Source organism: Oncorhynchus tshawytscha, linkage group LG10, assembly GCF_018296145.1.
Source record: "Oncorhynchus tshawytscha isolate Ot180627B linkage group LG10, Otsh_v2.0, whole genome shotgun sequence".
Taxonomy (NCBI): domain Eukaryota; kingdom Metazoa; phylum Chordata; class Actinopteri; order Salmoniformes; family Salmonidae; genus Oncorhynchus; species Oncorhynchus tshawytscha.
In genome coordinates this window covers 16,665,852-16,684,190 of record NC_056438.1, presented here as the reverse complement: position 1 = coordinate 16,684,190, position 18,339 = coordinate 16,665,852, and the positions used below count along the sequence as shown (strand labels likewise).

Genomic DNA, 18,339 nt, shown 5'->3' with positions numbered 1-18,339 from the left:
CAGCAGCAGCACGGCCAGGTGGATTGGGGACAGCAAGGAGTCATCATGCCAGGTAGTCCTGAGGCATGGTCCTAGGACTCAGGTCCTCCGAGAGAGAGAAAGAAAGAGAGAAAGAGAGAATTAGAGAGAGCATACTTAAATTCACACAGGACACCAGATAAGACAGGAGAAGTACTCCAGATATAACAAACTGACCCAAGCTCCCGACACAAACTACTGCAGCATAAATACTGGAGGCTGAGACAGGAGGGGTCAGGAGACACTGTGGCCCCATCCGATGATACCCCCAGACAGGGCCAAACAGGAAGGATATAATCCCACCCACTTTGCCAAAGCACAGCCCCCACACCACTAAAGGGATATCTTCAACCACCAACTTACCATCCTGAGACAAGGCCGAGTATAGCCCTACAGTAATACACAATTAAACCATGTTTCAATAAAAAATATTTTTTTTAAATAAAAAATACTATATAAAAATCCTTCATGTACAATGTGTTATTGTGTGTGTGTTTGTTTGTCAGTGTTTTTGTGTGTGTGTGTGTGTGTGTGTGTGTGTGTGTGTGTGTGTGTGTGTGTGTGTGTGTGTGTGTGTGTGTGTGTGTGTGTGTGTGTGTGTGCATGCCTGCATATGTGTGTGTGCATGTAATTGTGTGTGTGGGAGCCTGCATAATCCATGTTCCCAGGTTTCTCCTTCTCCTCCTCTGATGTTGTGTCCCTCCATCTCCCTCAAGGACCTGTAACATATCACCACACAAAGTTATTTATCCCTCCATCTCCCTCAAGGACCTGTAACATATCACCACACAAAGTTATTTATCCCTCCATCTCCCTCAAGGACCTGCAACATATCACCACATAAAGTTATTTATCCCTCCATCTCTTTCAAGGACCTGTAGTAGATCACCACACAAAGTTATTTATCCCTCCATCTCCCTCAAGGACCTGTAACATATCACCACACAAAGTTATTTATCCCTCCATCTCCCTCAAGGACCTGTAACATATCACCACACAAAGTTATTTATGCCTCCATCTCCCTCAAGGACCTGTAACATATCACCACACAAAGTTATTTATCCCTCCATCTCTCAAGGACCTGTAACATTTCACCACACAAAGTTATTTATCCCTCCATCTCCCTCAAGGACCTGCAACAGATCACCGCACAACGATTTTTTGAGGTATACTTTAAAAAGGTACAGTATACTTTGATATCAGGTGTAGCGTCTTCATTTGATCACCGTGTTTTTAAAGGAAATGTCCTGCAATGCAGGAAATGCAAACGTTTAGTGTTTTAAATTTCCACTTTAGATCTTCAGAATTGATTTTCCCTAACTACAAATATATCAAGCCCTAATTATAATTAATTATAATACACACAATAATTAACATTTCCTTTTGTTGCAAGATTGTTTTCCTACTGTGAGAAACTGTTCAAATGTAGATCCTACACCTGTATTAGTGTCAATAGCATATGGCTATTAGTCTTACCTGGGGCTGTGCATGGCTTCACATGACAATAGACTTAATCTGCCTCTGGTGGGGTTGCTGTTTCTATAGGAGGATAAACATCAGTATAAAATAATAGTTATATCCACAATAATAGCCAAAATAATATCAAGAATAATGTACAGAATAATATACAGCAGCTTTTCAATATGGGGTCAAAGAGGTGTGAGGTTCTTGACTTTGGCCCTCTTTTCTAGTTCAACCTCATCATACAGTAGGTCACATCAACAGGTCCAGCTGCTGCTGACAATGGACATTTCCAGTCAACAAATGCAGGAATGAGCTTATTGCATTCTGCCTCTTCATTGGAAACAGAAAAACACCATCAGGCTCAGAGAGGTGTAGAGCAGGGTGGGAAAATTATGTTTGACAAAATAAAATAAAAAGCCCGGAGAATAAAGAGAATAAAAATAAAATTGTGACGTAGAGATTCCAATTTGCGAGCCTGAATTTGTTATGGGAGTGCAAATCCAAACGTATGTTAAACAGTGAGGGACCATCACCAAAATGGCATTCTGAAATCAACACTAAAAATGGCATCACCATAGTCTCCAGACCAAGCCGAGTTCAACGAGACGCCCACTTGACCGTAGCTCGCTCTGAGTGCAGCAACCGTAAAAAAAGCAGGCTCAAAATAAAGCCTGGCTCTAAATTTCAGGGGCTTTTGGGGGACAGCGCCGGAACCGTTAGGTTTAGAAGGACAATTCAACCACAGGAATGTTCCTAAGGTCCTCCCGATCTGTGCAAGCCTAACTTTGACCGAGTAAAACAGAGTTTTCTGATTTCACAGATTACAATGACATCTCTCCCCATAGGAATACATTGCCTGCTCCCCTAAATTCAACCTAGAGCCTATGTGGCTTACCTGCAAATATGAAAATGACTGCATTCAACCCTGTGTAGATCAGTCAATTCTTAACATAAAGACTTTAAACTTGGAATTCTGTAAGAGCATACCCCAAGCAAGATATGTTTACTCATAGCTTCCTGTGCCAACCGGAAATACCTTTAATTGGGGTCACAGTGTCTGTTTCGAAGGGTTAAAAAAGTCACATCTTTCCAAAACTTCATTTGTGTGACTAGGTAACCCTCATGAACTGTAAATCAGTAATTTCTCCCAACAGATGTCAAAGAAAAACCTCTCACACGCACACACACACACAGCAAGGATGGAGTGACCAAGTGCGGTGCTTAAAGACACACAGAGACTGCAATGGCATTTCCATATTCTCAAGGCCGTGCCGAGTTTAACGAGATGCCCCGCTTGACCGTAGCTCGCTCTGAGTGCAGCGACCGTGAAAAAAGTAGGTCCAAAATGAAGCCTGGCCCTAAATTTCATTTGCTTTTGGGTGACAGTGAGAGAACCGTTAGGGTGAGAAGCACATTTCGACCTCAGGTACATTCCTGAGGTCCTCCCGATCTGTTCAAGCCTAACCTTGACCGTGTGGCATTAACCCTTAACAGTAAATCAGAGTTTTTCACAGATTACAATGACATCTCTCCTTATAGGAATACATTGCCTGATCCCCTAAATTCAACCTAGAGCCTATGTGGGTTAATAATGCCTTACAAACCTGTCTTCGATGACAATCCATCAGGCCACTATGAGGTCTACCTGTGTCGATTCTAAGCTTCCTGAAGCAACCGGAAGTGGTTAAAATCACCCTAAAAGTGTTTTTTCATACCCAACCTGATTTTTGATAGAAATAGTGCATTCAACCCTGTGTAAATCAGTCAGTTCTTAACGTAAAGACTTAATACTCAGGATTCTGTAAAAGCATACCCCGATGAGGATATGTGTTTACTTTTAGCTTTGGGTGCCTACCAGAAGTGCCATAATTGGTGTCATAGGGGCTGTTTCGAAGGGTTAAAAAAGTCAGATCTTTCCAAAACTTCATATGTGTGATTAGGCAACCCTCATTAACTGTAAATTAGTCATGTCTCCCATAAAATTTCCAAGAAAAACACACACATACACACAGCTTGGACGGAGGGACACAGTGTGGTGCGTAGAGACAGACAGAGCCTGCAATAGTTAACTTTGTTCGAACTATTAAAGAACCGTCAGACCTAGAGTTCTGAAACTTTAGAAATCTGTTCTAGAGCTCAGGTCGATAGTGCGCGGTGAGTTATGTGGCTCTAGAAGGTTCTTGGACGGAGGGACACGGTGTGGTGCGTAGAGACAGACAGAGCCTGCAATAGTTAACTTTGTTCGAACCATTAAAGAACCGTCAGACCTAGAGTTCTGAAATTTTAGAAATCTGTTCTAGAGCTCAGGTCGATAGTGCGTGGTGAGTTATGTGGCTCTAGAAGATTCTTGGACCGAGAAACAGCCTCGTACATTTGCAATAACGTCAATTAATTTTGACATCACGGAAATGACGACATTTAGAAATGTCCCAGAGTCACAAGACTAGGTGCATTGCAACCGCCTCGGCCCATAGAGACGGACCCCAACGTTTCTGTCCGATAACTCATTCAAAGACCCCGTGGCAAGGCATGGAAAAAAGTGGATTTTCAGCACCAATTAAGGTCTTGCTCGGGCACCGAATGACCTATCGAGCCGAAACTTGGGATTCAGGGTCGCCTCAGCTAGGCCTACATATAATGTCAGAACTGGACCCGCAGCTAGTACGTAACTTTGTGTTTTTATTATGGTTTGAACAGAAGGCGCTAAGAATTTTGGGCCAGCTCTGAAATATGTGATAGTTGGCTTCTAAACGATTTGGAAAAAGTGGGTGTGGGGTCAGTTTGTATCAGTTTGGTGTCAGAATGATATCTAATTGACTGATGGACGGTGACTTGCTGGCTTGACTTTTGTCCATTTGCAATATGTTTAAACAGTGAGGTACCATCACCAAAATGATATTCTGAAATCAACACCAACGAGCGATGGAGAGGAACCAGAATCACTGCCCGGCAATCCCGAGTTCATCGGGCCAGTCAATTTCGCATTCCTGCAGTATTTTTAAACATGACAAATTTGTGATGGTAAATGCCCATTGAAATATATTGCAAACGCACAGTGCATTTGCAATATGATTCAACAGTGAAAAAACATCACCAAATGGACATGATGAAATCAACACAACGAGCGATGGAGAGGAACCATTATCACTGCCCGGCCATCCCGAGTTCCTCAGGCCAGTCAATTTGGCAATTCTGCAGTATTTTTGAGATTGACAAATTCGTGATGACAAATGCCCATTGAAACATATTGCAAATGCACAGTGCACTATCACTGCCCGGCCATCCCGAGTTCATCAGGCCAGTCAATTTGGCATTTCTGCAGTATTTTTGAGCATGACAAATTCGTGATGGTAAATGCCAATTGAAACATATTGCAAATGCACAGTATACTATCACTGCCCGGCCATCCCGAGTTCATCAGGCCAGTCAATTTTCCACTTTCAAATCTTTCATATTGCATTTGGACATTTCTTATGGCTTGTGGCAAAAAAAAGTTACTTCTGACTTCGACTTTTGATTTCCTATGAAATCATATTGCAAATGGACAAGTAAAATAAAAACAATTATGATAATCAAATATGACAAATGTATGTTCATACAGTTCTTTTACATGTGTAATTGACAAAAAATCGAAAGAATTTCGTAAAATGGTGCAGAAAGCACTTTTTTAAGGAGGTGATAAGTTTTTGAATTTGTTTTTACATTTTCGACTATCGACTTCCTATGAAATCATATTGCAAATGGACAAAACATATGCCTCATGGACAAATAAAAAAAAATGATGATAATAATAAAATATGACTAAAGTATGTTGATACAGTTCTTATACATGTGTAATTGACACAAAAATCGAAAGAATTTCAAAAAACGGTCCAGAAAGCACTTTAAGGGGGTGATACGTTTTATTTTTTCAAATTTTCAAATTTTCAAAATGTTACTCTTGGGTCTTGACTTGTGTTACATTTGCAATATGAAAAATTACGGTGGACCACACTCGCCATCTATTGGATTTTTGCAGTGTTACACTTGGCATTTGCCATATGGCATTTGCAATCAACTTTGAATGAAACGACGCCGAATTGAGTGGTATTGGACACCGTGTATATATATGGTTGTTACAGTACCAATATGTTCCCATTCATTTTTGTCAATTTCAGGGGGGAGTTCCCTTACTAAAATGAAGATGCGTTGCAACTTATCTTTTGTGTGCTACGTGGAAAATAGAAGATATCACTGACTGCCTTGTTTAATGTCTGTCATAGAGTCCCTTACATGCTTATCATCCAGGTTCAACAAGTCACTTATCTTTAGAATCTACTTTCCAGTGGGTACAGACACCAATCATCTGAACTACTAGATTTGATTTACAAATGCCCCAATGCCCTTACATTGCTGATTTGTTTGCAAATCCAATCACTTTTCCACGTTGATTCAATGTCCTCACACAGACTGTTTTGGAAACAATGTTAATTCAACCAGTGTTTGACAAGTGGGTATGTACATCACATGTCTGTACCAAGGTGTGTTGGTATTTTGGGGCGTTTTTACAGGTGTCGAAGCATCAACCAGGTGGGTCCTACACTTTCGGGAGTTGAAAAAACGACGCAGCCTACCTATAGAGAGGAGCTGAACATCGTAGCCGTCAAACCAAATCTCCAGCCTACCTATAGAGAGGAGCTGAACATCGTAGCCGTCAAACCAAATCTCCTGCCTACCTATAGAGAGGAGCTGAACATCATAGCCGTCACACCAAAACTCCTGCCTACCTATAAAGAGGAGCTGAACATCGTAGCCGTCAAACCAAAACTCCAGCCTACCTATAGAGAGGAGGTAAACATCGTAGCCGTCAAACCAAAACTCCTGCCTACCTATAGGTTGTACCATCTATGCTCCCCCACTCACGCTACTACCTACCCATACCGCCTCAATGCCTTATCATCTGAAGCTGTTGAAGCTAATTGCCCAAGAATCTGCCAGATCCCTTTGTTTTTGTAAGTGACTATGAGGTTCTTAAATGAAAGTGCTATATAAAATATATGTATTATTATTATGTCATATAAAGGATAATACACCGGAATGTTGTAATTCCTGTTTTTCTATCACTTGAAGGTAGCCTTTCTCAAACAGAATTCTACCCCATCTCTTTATAATGATGAAGAATGATGAATGTTTGTCCATAAGAAAGAGGGACTGTTAGCAGGCAAGGAACTGTGGCAGACAACCTTTGACCACTGTGAAACTGATAACAGGGAAGGAAGACTCCCCACCTAGGGAGGGGAGAAACCTTGGGCTTGCAGTAGATTGTGTGACATATTGCAGGATGTGATAAGCAATGTATGCATAGGAGAAGACTTGTAAACTATAGTATCATTGTCTGAGAGGAGGAGGGTCATTTATGACAAAATGAGAGGTATATCAACCAATGTACATGAAATGATAGCCAGAGCTCTCGTAAATAAACGTTGCTGACTATTGTAGACTGGCCTCTGTCTGTTTCATTTCAACAAGAACCTTACAAATTCTTGGTAACAGACCGAGTAGTTTAATTGAAGTTCAGTTTATGAACATTGAGAACATAATTCTCTTAACAGAATCATTATATGATCTATGCATTATGATTGCTACAAATCGCTATATTTATTAGGATGTTCTCTCCCTTTTCTCAATATGTAAAGATGGTATTATTGTATTATTAAGGTCTATTCATTGTCTGATTTCACACAACAACAAAAGATAGTTAGTGAGTAGATGATGAATGTGATTTCTACAAAGCATGTCTGTGGAATGTAAAACATGTTACTGTACAATAGACACATCTAAACTACAATAAATAGAAATACAAATAACTTGTTTTCAACTCTTGTAGTCCCACAGAAACACAAGTAATCTTTAAGAATATCATTTGGAATTGCCGTTAGTCGTTAATACACAAATATAAACAGTTCATGCAACAATAGAATGCAATAGAACCTAACAAAAAGTTATGCAACTCAGAATATCTTGAAAATAACAAGTTGTACCACACAATGACCATGAACAGATGAAGGTTGCAGTTCTGAACAAGTAAGAAAATAAAAACAGAAATGTGCAGGTTGTGATGAAATTAAACTGTAACATCTATTACAGAAGGTACACATGTAGGATGCAGAAGATGCAGAGGGTTCTATATCTATAGAAGACCAGTTTATGACCACATCCTGTTCAGCTCACAGTACTTTCTGGTAGGAAGAACAGGGGGTTTCTGGCTGGCGTCCAAATGTGATCTTGTCATATAGAGTGCGACTAAATGTGACAGGCAACCAAGAACAAACTGTTTCAGCTTTATGTATACAATTTCCAAGTAGACTACATAGTCTCCCTTTCACACAGAGACTGTTTTGTTTTATTTATTTTCAAATATATCAGGTGTGAACATTCATATTTCACTCTCACCTTGTTCAGTCTTGGGACAGCCAGATCATCTACGTTCTCATAGATGGACATTACCTGACTGTTTGTTCTTGTCTGGAATAAAAACAGAAAAAGGTACTTAAACCAATAAACAAAATGGATGAACATTGCACAAAAACACTGCCTATTTGTGCCGAAATATACACAGCAATCAGAAATTACAGTACACAGTAGTGTAATACAGTACACATACAGTTGAAGTCGGAAGTTTACATACACTTTAGCCAAATACATTTAAACTTTGTTTTTCACAATTCCTGACATTTAGTCATAGTAAAAAGTCCCTGTCTGTCATGGCCGTCGTCGGACGGAAGGAGACCAAGGTGAAGCGTGGTAAGCGTACATTTTCTTTTTATAGATATAAATGTCGCCAACAAAAGAAGAACCAAAGAAACAACCGTGAAGTTTAACAGGGCTATAGTGCCACTAACAAAGATAACTTCCCACAAATAGCAAAGGGAAAAAACGCTGCCTAAGTATGATTCCCAATCAGAGACAATGGTAGACAGCTGTCCCTGATTGAGAACCATACCCGGCCAAAATATAGAAATAAAAGAACATAGAATACAGAACATAGAATGCCCACCCAATTCACACCCTGACCAAACCAAAATAGAGACATAAAAAGCTCTCGAAGGTCAGAGCGTGACACTGTCTTAGGTCAGTTAGGATCACCAGTTTATTTTAAGAAAGTGAAATGTCAGAATAATATTGAAAAGAATGATTTATTTCAGCTTTTATTTCTTTCATCACATTCCCAGTGGGTCAGAAGTTTACATACACTCAATTAGTATTTGGTAACATTGCCTTTAAATTGTTTAACTTGGGTCAAACGTTTCGGGTAGCCTTCCACAAGCTTCCCACAATAAGATGGGTGAATTTTGCCAAATTCCTCCTGTCAGAGCTGGTGTAACTGAGTCAGGTTTGTAAACCTCCTTGCTAGCACATGCTTTTTCAGTTCTGCCCACAAATGTTCAATACGATTGAGGTCAGGGCTTTGTGATGGCCACTCCAATACCTTTACTTTGTTGTCCTTAAGCTATTTTGCCACAACTTTGGAAGTATGCTTGGGGTCATTGTCCATTTCCGACCAAGCTTTAACTTCCGGACTGAAGTCTTGAGATGTTGCTTCAATATATCCACATAATTATCCACAATTTTCCTCCCTCATGACCAATCCCTTCTGTGCAAAGCACCCCCCAAACATGATGCTGCCACCCCCGTGCTTCACGGTTGGGATGGTATTCTTCAGCTTGCAAGCCTCCCTCTTTTTCCTTCAAACATTACAATGGTCATTATGGACAAACAGTTCTATTTTCGTTTCATCAGACCAAAGGACATTTCTGCAAAAAGTACAATCTTTGTCCCCATGTGCAGTTGCAAACCATAGCCTGGCTTTTTATGGCGGTTTTGGAGCAGTGACTTCTTCCTTGCTGAGCGGCCTTTCAGGTTATGTCGATATAGGACTCATTTTACTGTGGATATAGATACTTTTGTAACTGTTTCCTCCAGCATCTTCACAAGATCCTTTGCTGTTGTACTGGGAATTGATTTTCACACCAAAGTACGTTCATCTCTCCTTCCTGAGTGGTATGACGTTGCGTGGTCCCATGGTGTTTATACTTACTGTTACGGTTCTCTAGGTGTGAAGGATAGTCGGACCAAAATGCAGCGTGTAGATTGCGATCCATGTTTAATGACAAACACACTAAACACAAACACTACAAAACAATAAATGTAATGAAAACCCGAAACAGCCTATACTTGTGTAAACTAACACAGAACAAGGACATCAGGACACTAAGGACAATCACCCACGACAAACTCAAAGAATATGGCTGCCTAAATATGGTTCCCAATCAGAGACAACGATAAACACCTGCCTCTGATTGAGAACCACTCCAGACAGCCATAGACCTTGCTAGATAACCCCACTAGCTACAATCCCAATACACACACACCAAAACCCCAAGACAAAACACACCACAATTCAAAAACGCCATGCCACACCCTGGCCTGACCCAATACATGAAGAAAAACACAAAATACTTAGACCAGGGCGTGACACTATTGTTTGTACAGAGGAACGTGGTACCTTCAGGCATTTGGAAATTGCTCCCAAGGATGAACCAAACTTGTGGAGGTGTACATTTTTTTCTGAGATCTTGGTTGATTTCTTTTGATTTTCCCATGATGTCTAGCAAAGAGGCACTGAGTTTGAAGGTAGGCCTTAAAATACATCCACAGGTACTCCTCTGAATTTCTCAAACTGTTTAAAGGCACTGTCAACTTTGTGTGTGTAACCTTCTGACCCACTTGAATTGTGATACAGTTAATTATAAGTTAAATAATCTGTCTGTAACCAATTGTTGGAAAAATGACTTGTGTCATGCACAAAGTAGATGTCCTAACCAACTTGCCAAAACTATAGTTTGTTAACAAGAAATTTGTGGAGTGTTTGAAAAATGAGTACATAATAACGGCAATGCATACTTACATCTTTCATTCTTGTGTCGTCAGTCAGAGCTGCTGTGTATGACAAGAACAAAATATCAACCAATCAGATAGATACTAGTCAGAATATCCACAAACATACACAAGAATGAATAAATTACGCACTTCTGAGGTTCCATAATCTTTTTCCAATATCCATAATGTTCCTAAGGCCAACATTTTGAAAGAAAAATCTAATTAAGCGTATGCCACAACATAATTATCCTAAGAATACTTCCAGGGCCTAAAATGTCACTTTAAGTATAGATGAGACCCCTATGCTGTACATACCCATGTTAAAACGCCCCCTGCAGTAATACACTGCCACAGCTACAGTGAGGATCAGCAACACAGCGACGCCTACTGGTACCACGATGTAGATCCTATACCACTTCATCCATGTATCATACTCTATAACACAGATGTGATTAGACTGGTGTTTCTGAAACCTGCTCATGGAGACCCAAAGGGGTTCACGTTTCATTTCTTGCCCTAGACATGATTCCACTAATCAACTCATCATCATACCTTAGTGGAATCATGTGTGTAGTGTTAGTGCAACAACTAAAATGTGCACCCTTTTAGGTCCCCAGGACCAGGATTAAGAAATACTGAAGTGATTTCCAGCTCCAGTCCTCTAGTACCCCCAACGGCACACATTTTATGTTGTTGCCCCGGTCTAAAACAAACTGAATTGAGGGCCTGATGATTAATGACAAGTAGAATCATGTGTGCTTGTCACCGGAGCTTCAATAAAAATGTGTACTGTTGGGGGTACTGGAGGACTGGAGCTGGGAACTACTGGATTAGACTATGCAATATGCTAAAGCCCACAGAGTTCCATATTACATCTACCCAATGTCCTCACATGTATTACATAATACTGTATATTATGTCTATCCAATGTCATCACATATATACATAATACTGTATATTGTGTCTATTCAATGTCATCACATATATTACATAATACTGTATATTACATCTACCCAATGTCATCACATGTATTACATAATACTGTATATTATGTCTATTCAATGTCATCACATATATTACATAATACGGTATATTATATCTAACCAATGTCATCACATGTACTACATAATACTGTATATTATATTTCACAACATAAACATAGAAGCACACTATATGAAATGTGTATGGTGTATTTTTATTATATCTAGTTACCTGGGGTGGTTGTGTCATTACTACACTTTACTGTTGCTGAGGCAGATTTCTCACTGACTGAGTTGGAGGCAGTGCAGGTTACACTGATGTCTCCGTCTGCAGGTGACAGAGAGAAGTGTATCTGCTCGTCGTCCCTGTACGTGTCATTCCCTCTCTCCCAGGTGTAGGAGAGGTTGGAGCCGACTGACACGTTGCACAGCAGCCACACTGAACAGGACTCGTTGACCAATAGCGTGATCTCCTTCTGGATCACCACCTTGGATATAGGTCCTGAGAGAGAGAGAGAGAGAGAGAGAGAGAGAGAAACAGAGAGAGAGAGAGAGAGAAACACAGAGAGAGAGAGAGAGAGAGAAACAGAGAGAAAACGAGAGAGAGAGAGAGAAGGAGAGATAATTATTCTAAATGGACCATACCTCCAGGAGAAAGGCAATACAAGATAAAAAAGATGGAATAACACAAAGCAGCCTACCATGGACTTGAAGATGGATGGTCTTGGTCGGAATCTGTCCTCCTTTGTTTGATGCGGCAGAAACTAGAAATTCCCCTGAGTCTTGCAGTGACAGTTCTTGGATTGTTAAACTGAAGTTGCTGTCGTTCATCTCTAGTCTCCCCTTAAACTGTGATCTTGGTAAGGAAATGTTCCCATCAAATTCTGCAATGACCATTTTTTTATACTTCCACTCCATTGATTTGATACCTTCCCTTTCTAAGCCTGAGGGCAGCTCCACTGAGTCCCCCACTGCTTTGTTGAACAGAGAAATACCCACACCTGAAACACACAAATACACAACATGACATTCTGACATTGATCAATGGTTACACTTTACACTACAGGGTTCTAATTACTGTGTAATTTTTTACTCATGTAAGTACAGTGTAGAAGATATTGTAATTACTCATTGTTCACTGTACACAGTGTGCCTACACAAATAATGGCACAATAATACACTGCAATGTAAAGTCATAACCCATCAATGAATAGGTAATAATGGACTTCATTTAAATAGCACTTTTCCAAGTTTATATATACTGTATGACACTTTACATATCTGCATTTAACATATCTTTACATATTTGAGTGTGTGGGTCTACTTTACTTTTGTCCACTCCTCCTCCACATTCAGCAGAACAGGATGAGATTACAGGAAAAGAGAAATGGGGGTGGATCTTTATCAATAAATGTTCCTCTGCTCACGTCTAAGTACAAATCAACTATGTGGAAATGCAAACACCACATGTAAGAGACTTTGGATCCTTGAAAGTGCTACATAAATACCATGTATTATTATTATTATTACTATTACTATTATTATTATTAATTGTACTATTACTTTATTATTATTATTATTACATAATGTGTTTACTGTGTAATTATGCACCAGAAATGAATCATACTGTCACAGCCAGATCTGTTTCACCTGTCTTTGTGCTTGTCTCCAACCCACCCTGATCTGTTTCACCTGTCTTTGTGCTTGTCTCCTCCCCCCTCCAGGTGTCACCCATCTTCCCCATTATCTCCAGTGTATTTATACCTGTGTTCTCTGTTTGTCTGTTGCCAGTTCGTCTTGACTTGTCAGGTCTTACCAGTGTGCTTTCCTGTCTTCATGTTTGTCAAGTTCTGTTTCCTAGTTTTCCCGGTTCTGACATTTCTGCCTACCCTGACCCCGATCCTGCCTGCCGTCCTGTACCTGCCTGACTCTGACCTGATCACAAACCCCTGCCTGTTGTCATAACTTTCCTTCCTGGGTGAGGATCAGAGAGATCCCCCACTCCCACCAGAGAGGAAGGGGGGGAAGTGGGGGCAGTTGGACAGTTTGAGTGTCACAAATACCTTACAGGAACTCTCTCTCTCTCCCACTATGCAGAAATGAAAGTAAAAAATCCCTTTGTTACAACAGAGAGAAATTTTGCAGTACTGTAACATCAAAAGATTGGACATTGAAACCATATTTCTAACGTAAATAATGTGGGAAATGGTTGGTGAGACTTAAACAAAAATCAAATCAGTTGTTGTTTTGTGATATCATTAAGGATGGTATAACTAAATAACAGTATCTCTGAAAATGTATGTATTCAAGGGGTCAGGTTTACATCTAAATGTTGTACAAATTATATGATTAAATATGAAACTATTTGTGAGAAGATTAAATGTGACTTTAGCCTTCTAAATGAGATAATGTTTTTTCATAAAGACTTTTGCCAAGTCAGTAACCACGCCCACGTGAACACATACATTGTAGCAACAGGATGGAACCGCCTTCCAAGGCGAGAACTTAAAAGGACTTGCTGAAGAATTAACATATTAGACCAGAGAACGTGAGAATCTCTCAAGACCAGTATAAGTGCAGCGTGTGCTGAATGCATTAAGAAATGGTTTAATGACTATAATACCAGAAAATTGTAAGACCCTCTGAATCTCTCTCTCTCTCGAAGAAGAAGAAGACTACTGTACACAGGAACATTCAGTCTGCAGCTGTTTATGCAGTAGGAATGCCTAGGAAATTTGACCGAAGACGAGAGACGAAGAACAATTTTCTCTCATCACTAAGGTACCTCTATCTATTCTAAACAAACAGAGTGAAGGACAAGGCCCGCTGAACACCGCGTGGTACACCTCTAGAAGAACCATTCTAACAGACACTCTGAGACCAAGAAGCTATGACTACAAAGGACATGGTGACCTCTTGCACAGCCAGAGACTTCTGTCGAACTACTCTCCACAGCCTGATTGAGTGATTTCAACAGAGTGAGATGACAAAGACATACAAGCGTAAATATGTACATTGCATTTTTAAATTCGCATGAGTGGTTGTTAGGGTGCTAAATATCCATATTTATGATGAGCGTATTATTCAACTGTATGTACGAATTACTTCGTCTCTCCTCCTCCCTCTCTTTCTTTCCCCTCCATTTCATTGTGTAACAAGCTGTCATATCGGGTTAGTCCACTTGGGACTTTTCATTGCACTGTAGTAATCAATGCATAATCTATCCTGTGTGTGTGTTTATGTAATTCGGTGTGATTATTTAGTTAAATAAAATAAATAACTACGCCTATTTGTGTATCGCTGAGTCATCATGTAGACTAGGGTTTGTGCAGATTTAACAGATTATTATGCGAAGTTCAGAATGAGACTGATGAGGTAAATAAGAACGAATTAATTGACTGTGACTGATGTAAGAGATATTTACACTACCGTTCAAAAGTTTGGGGTCACTTAGAAATGTCCTTGTTTTTGAAAGAAAAGCATTTTTTGTTAATACAAATAACATCAAATTGATCAGAAATACAGTGTAGACATTGTTAATGTTGTAAATGACTATTGTAGCTGTGTCTGCATCTGGGTCAATATCCTGAGTCATGTTAGATATTACTGCACGGTCAGAACTAGAAGCACAAGCATTTCGCTACACTCGCATTAACATCTGCTAACCATGTGTATGTGACCAATAAAATTTGATTTGAGTTGAAACAGAATATTTTTTTATGGAATATCTACATAGGTGTACAGAGGCCCATTATCAGCAACCATCTCTCCTGTGTTCCAATGGCACATTGTGTTAGCTAATCCAAATGTATCATTTAAAAGGCTCATTTATCATTAGAAAGCCCTTTTGCAATTACAGTATGTTAGCAAAGCTGAAAACTGTTGTTCGGATTAAAGAAGCAATAAGACTGGCCTTCTTTAGACTAGTTGTGTATTTGGAGCATCAGCATTTGTGAGTTTGATTACAGGCTCAAAATGGCCAGAAACAAAGAACTTTCTTCTGAAACCTGATAGTCTATTTTTGTTTTGAGAAATGAAGGCTATTCCATGCGAGAAATTGCCAAGAAACTGAAGATCTCGTACAATGCTGTGTACTACTCCCTTCACAGAACAGCGCAAACTGGCTCAAACCAGAATAGAAAGAGGAGTGGGAGGCTCCGGTGCACAACTGAGCTATAGGACAAGTACATTAGAGTGTCCAGTTTGAGAAACAGACGCCTCACAAGTCCTCAACTGGCAGCTTCATTAAATAGTACCCGCAAAACACCAGACTCAACATCAACAGTGAAGAGGCGACTCCAGAATCCAGTAAATAATCTGAGAACTGTACTATCCGCCTCGTGTCTGCATCTGGGTCAATATATGGAGTCGTGATACATACACTGCATGGGCAACATAATACATTCATGGCAGTCTGCTATTAATCACATATCATTAACCTTTAAACAATGTCTTCTTTCATTAAGTAAGAATAAAATAATAAAATAATACAGTTACAACAAAGCAAAATGTAATATGTCGAACATAACAGCAGTTGTTCTTGTCCTGAAAAAAGTATTCAGACCCCTTGACTTATTCCAATATCTTATTGTGTTACAACCTTACTCTAAAATGGATTCAATTGTTATTCCCCTCATCAATCTCTACACAATACCCCATCATTACAAAGCAAAAACAGGTTTCTATAAATGTGTGCCAATGTATAAAGAATACAAAACTGAAATATCACATTTACATAAGCATTCAGACCCTATACTCCAGGCCTGGGGGCCTGATTGGTGTCACACTTTTCTCCATCCCTAGCAAACACAGCTGATTTAAACGAATTACATTTAAAACTGAAGATCATGACTAGTTGATTATTGGAGTCAGGTGTGTTAGCTGGGGCTGGGGCAAAGGTGTGACACCAATCACGCCCCCGAGGACTGGAGTTGCCCAGGCTTGCTTTACTCAGTACTTTGTTGAAGCACCTTTGGCAGCCATTACAGAATCAAGTCTTCTTGGGTATGACGCTACAAGCTTGGCGCACCTGTACTTGTGCTTTCCTCCCATTCTTCTCTGCAGATCCTCTCAAGCTCTGTCAGGTTGGATGGGGAGCGTCGCTGCACAGCTATTTTCAGGTCTCTCCAGAGATGTTCGATCAGGTTGAAGTCCGAGCTCTGGCTACGCCACTCAAGGACATTCAGAGATTTGTCCCGAAGCCACTCCTGCGTTGTCTTGGCTGTGTGCTTAGGGTCATTGTCCTGTCAGAAAGCAAACCTTCGCCAAAGTCTGAGGTCCTGAGCATTCTGTAGCAGGTTTTCATGGAGGATATCTTTGTACTTTGCTCTGTTCTTCTTTCCCTTGATCTTGACTAGTCTCCCAGTCTCTTTCGATGAAAAACATCCACACTGCATGATGCTGCCACCACCATGCTTCACCGTAGGGATGGTACCAGGGTTCTTCCAGATCTAACGGTTGGAATTTAGACCAAATAGTTAAATCTTGGTTTCATCAGAACAGAGAATCTTGTTTCTCATGGTCTGAGAGTCCTTCAGGTGTTTTTGGCAAACTCCAAGGCCTGATTGGTGGAGTGCTGCAGAGATGATTGACCTGGAAGTTTCAGTTTGGCCGGGCGGCCAGCTCTAGGAAGAGTTTTGGTGGTTCCAAACTTCTTCCATTTAAGAATGATGGATGCCACTGTGTTCTTGGGGACCTTCAATGCTGCAGACATTTTTTGGTACCATTCCCAGATCTGTGCCTCTGACAAAACCTTCGACCGCATGGCTTGGTTTTTGCTCTGACATGCACTGCCAACTGTGGTACCTTATGTAGACAGATGTGTGCCTTTCCAAATCATGTCCAATTAATTTAATTTAGCACAGGTGGACTCCAATCAAGTTGTTAAAAACATCTCAAGGATGATCAATGGAAACACGATCCACCTGAGCTGAATTTCGAGTCTCATAACAAAAGGTCTGAATACTTCTGTAAGTAAGGAATCCGTTTTTTATTTTAAATAATTTTTCAAGAAATTCTAAAAACCTGTTTTTGCATTGTCATTATGAAGTATTGTGTGTAGATTGATGAGAATGTGTATTTATTTATTCCATTTTAGAATCATGATGTAACTTAAGAAATTGTGGAAAAAGGGAAGGGGTCTGAATACTTTCTGAATGCACTGTAGGTGATCTACCGATGGTCAAACTATCAATAAACTATCAGTTGATAAGCAACTGCTTGCTAAGATTAAGTTAAGGTTAGGTTTAGAATAATGGTTGGGGTAAAGGTTAAGGTTAGGATAAGGGTTAAAGTTAGAGTTAAAAACCAAGGAAGTTAACCGTTTAACTATTATTCCTAACTTTATCATGCAAGCAAGCAAATGTAATTGATACAAAACGTGAGCAGCAGAAAGTAAAGATTCCATACAATACTAACCATAGTGGAGGATAGAGAGTAGGACTATTCCCTGTTTGGAGAAGGAGGAGAGGGGACCACCAGACATCTCTGTTAGGCGTTGTATGTCTGTTTCCTCTGGCTGTACGTCCTCCCTATCTCTCTGTGACTGACTGGTAGCTAGCTAGACTCGCGAAAACAAACAGAGAAGAGAGAGAGAGAATAAAGAAGAGAGAGAAGAGATTTCCTTTGATGATGGCTGCTGTTCTAGAATAGACTCGCTGTATGTTAGTTAAAAAGGAAGTCACACTGTATAGTCGTTCTCTGAAAACACCCCTCCATCAGCTTGAGAGTTAGACCATGAGGAGTGGGTGTGTTTGGGGTCTGTTACTGTACTGATCAGACTTATGGTATTGTGAATGTTTCAGTACTTAAGTGGCAATTATTTATTTCAGAAGGAGCCAGCAAAACTAGTTATGTGCTTTGGGTCATTTGACACTATTAGACATGCACAGATGGATATTCTTGTAACTATTATGGCCAACTTTTTTACTGTTGCTGTGGTTACACCTTTTGGGTATTT

At 40.1% G+C, this 18,339-nt stretch overlaps 1 protein-coding gene across 3 annotated transcripts; it reads right to left on the bottom strand.

The window, feature by feature from the left end:
- Positions 1-342: 342 nt before the first annotated feature.
- LOC112259879 (SLAM family member 8-like) lies at positions 343-18,017 on the bottom strand. Of its 3 annotated transcripts, XM_042328218.1 has the most exons (8): positions 17,799-18,015; positions 12,083-12,382; positions 11,614-11,883; positions 10,717-10,836; positions 10,430-10,461; positions 7,915-7,986; positions 1,495-1,557; positions 343-737 (listed from the first exon to the last, which is right to left on the bottom strand). In XM_042328218.1, the coding sequence occupies exons 1-7, from the start codon at positions 17,863-17,865 to the stop codon at positions 1,513-1,515; spliced, it is 906 nt and encodes a 301-aa protein (XP_042184152.1). In that variant the 5' UTR covers positions 17,866-18,015; the 3' UTR covers positions 343-737; positions 1,495-1,512. The 3 variants fall into 3 exon arrangements, with proteins under 3 accessions (XP_042184152.1, XP_024290331.1, XP_042184153.1); XM_024434563.2 differs by lacking the exons at positions 343-737; positions 1,495-1,557 and adding an exon at positions 7,009-7,768 and having other exon boundaries at positions 7,917-7,986; positions 17,799-18,017; XM_042328219.1 differs by lacking the exons at positions 343-737; positions 1,495-1,557 and adding an exon at positions 7,009-7,764.
- Between the last annotated feature and the right edge of the window lie 322 nt (positions 18,018-18,339).

Excerpts from the sequence above, each read along its gene's own strand:
- LOC112259879 (XM_024434563.2), bottom strand. The coding sequence starts at position 17,865 with ATGTCTGGTGGTCCCCTCTCCTCCTTCTCCAAACAGGGAATAGTCCTA. Across the intron at positions 11,884-12,082 it reads CATCCATCTTCAAGTCCATG|GACCTATATCCAAGGTGGTG; the intron begins GTAGGCTGCTTT and ends TCTCTCTCTCAG. Across the intron at positions 10,462-10,716 it reads CAGGGGGCGTTTTAACATGG|CAGCTCTGACTGACGACACA; the intron begins GTATGTACAGCA and ends TGTCATACACAG.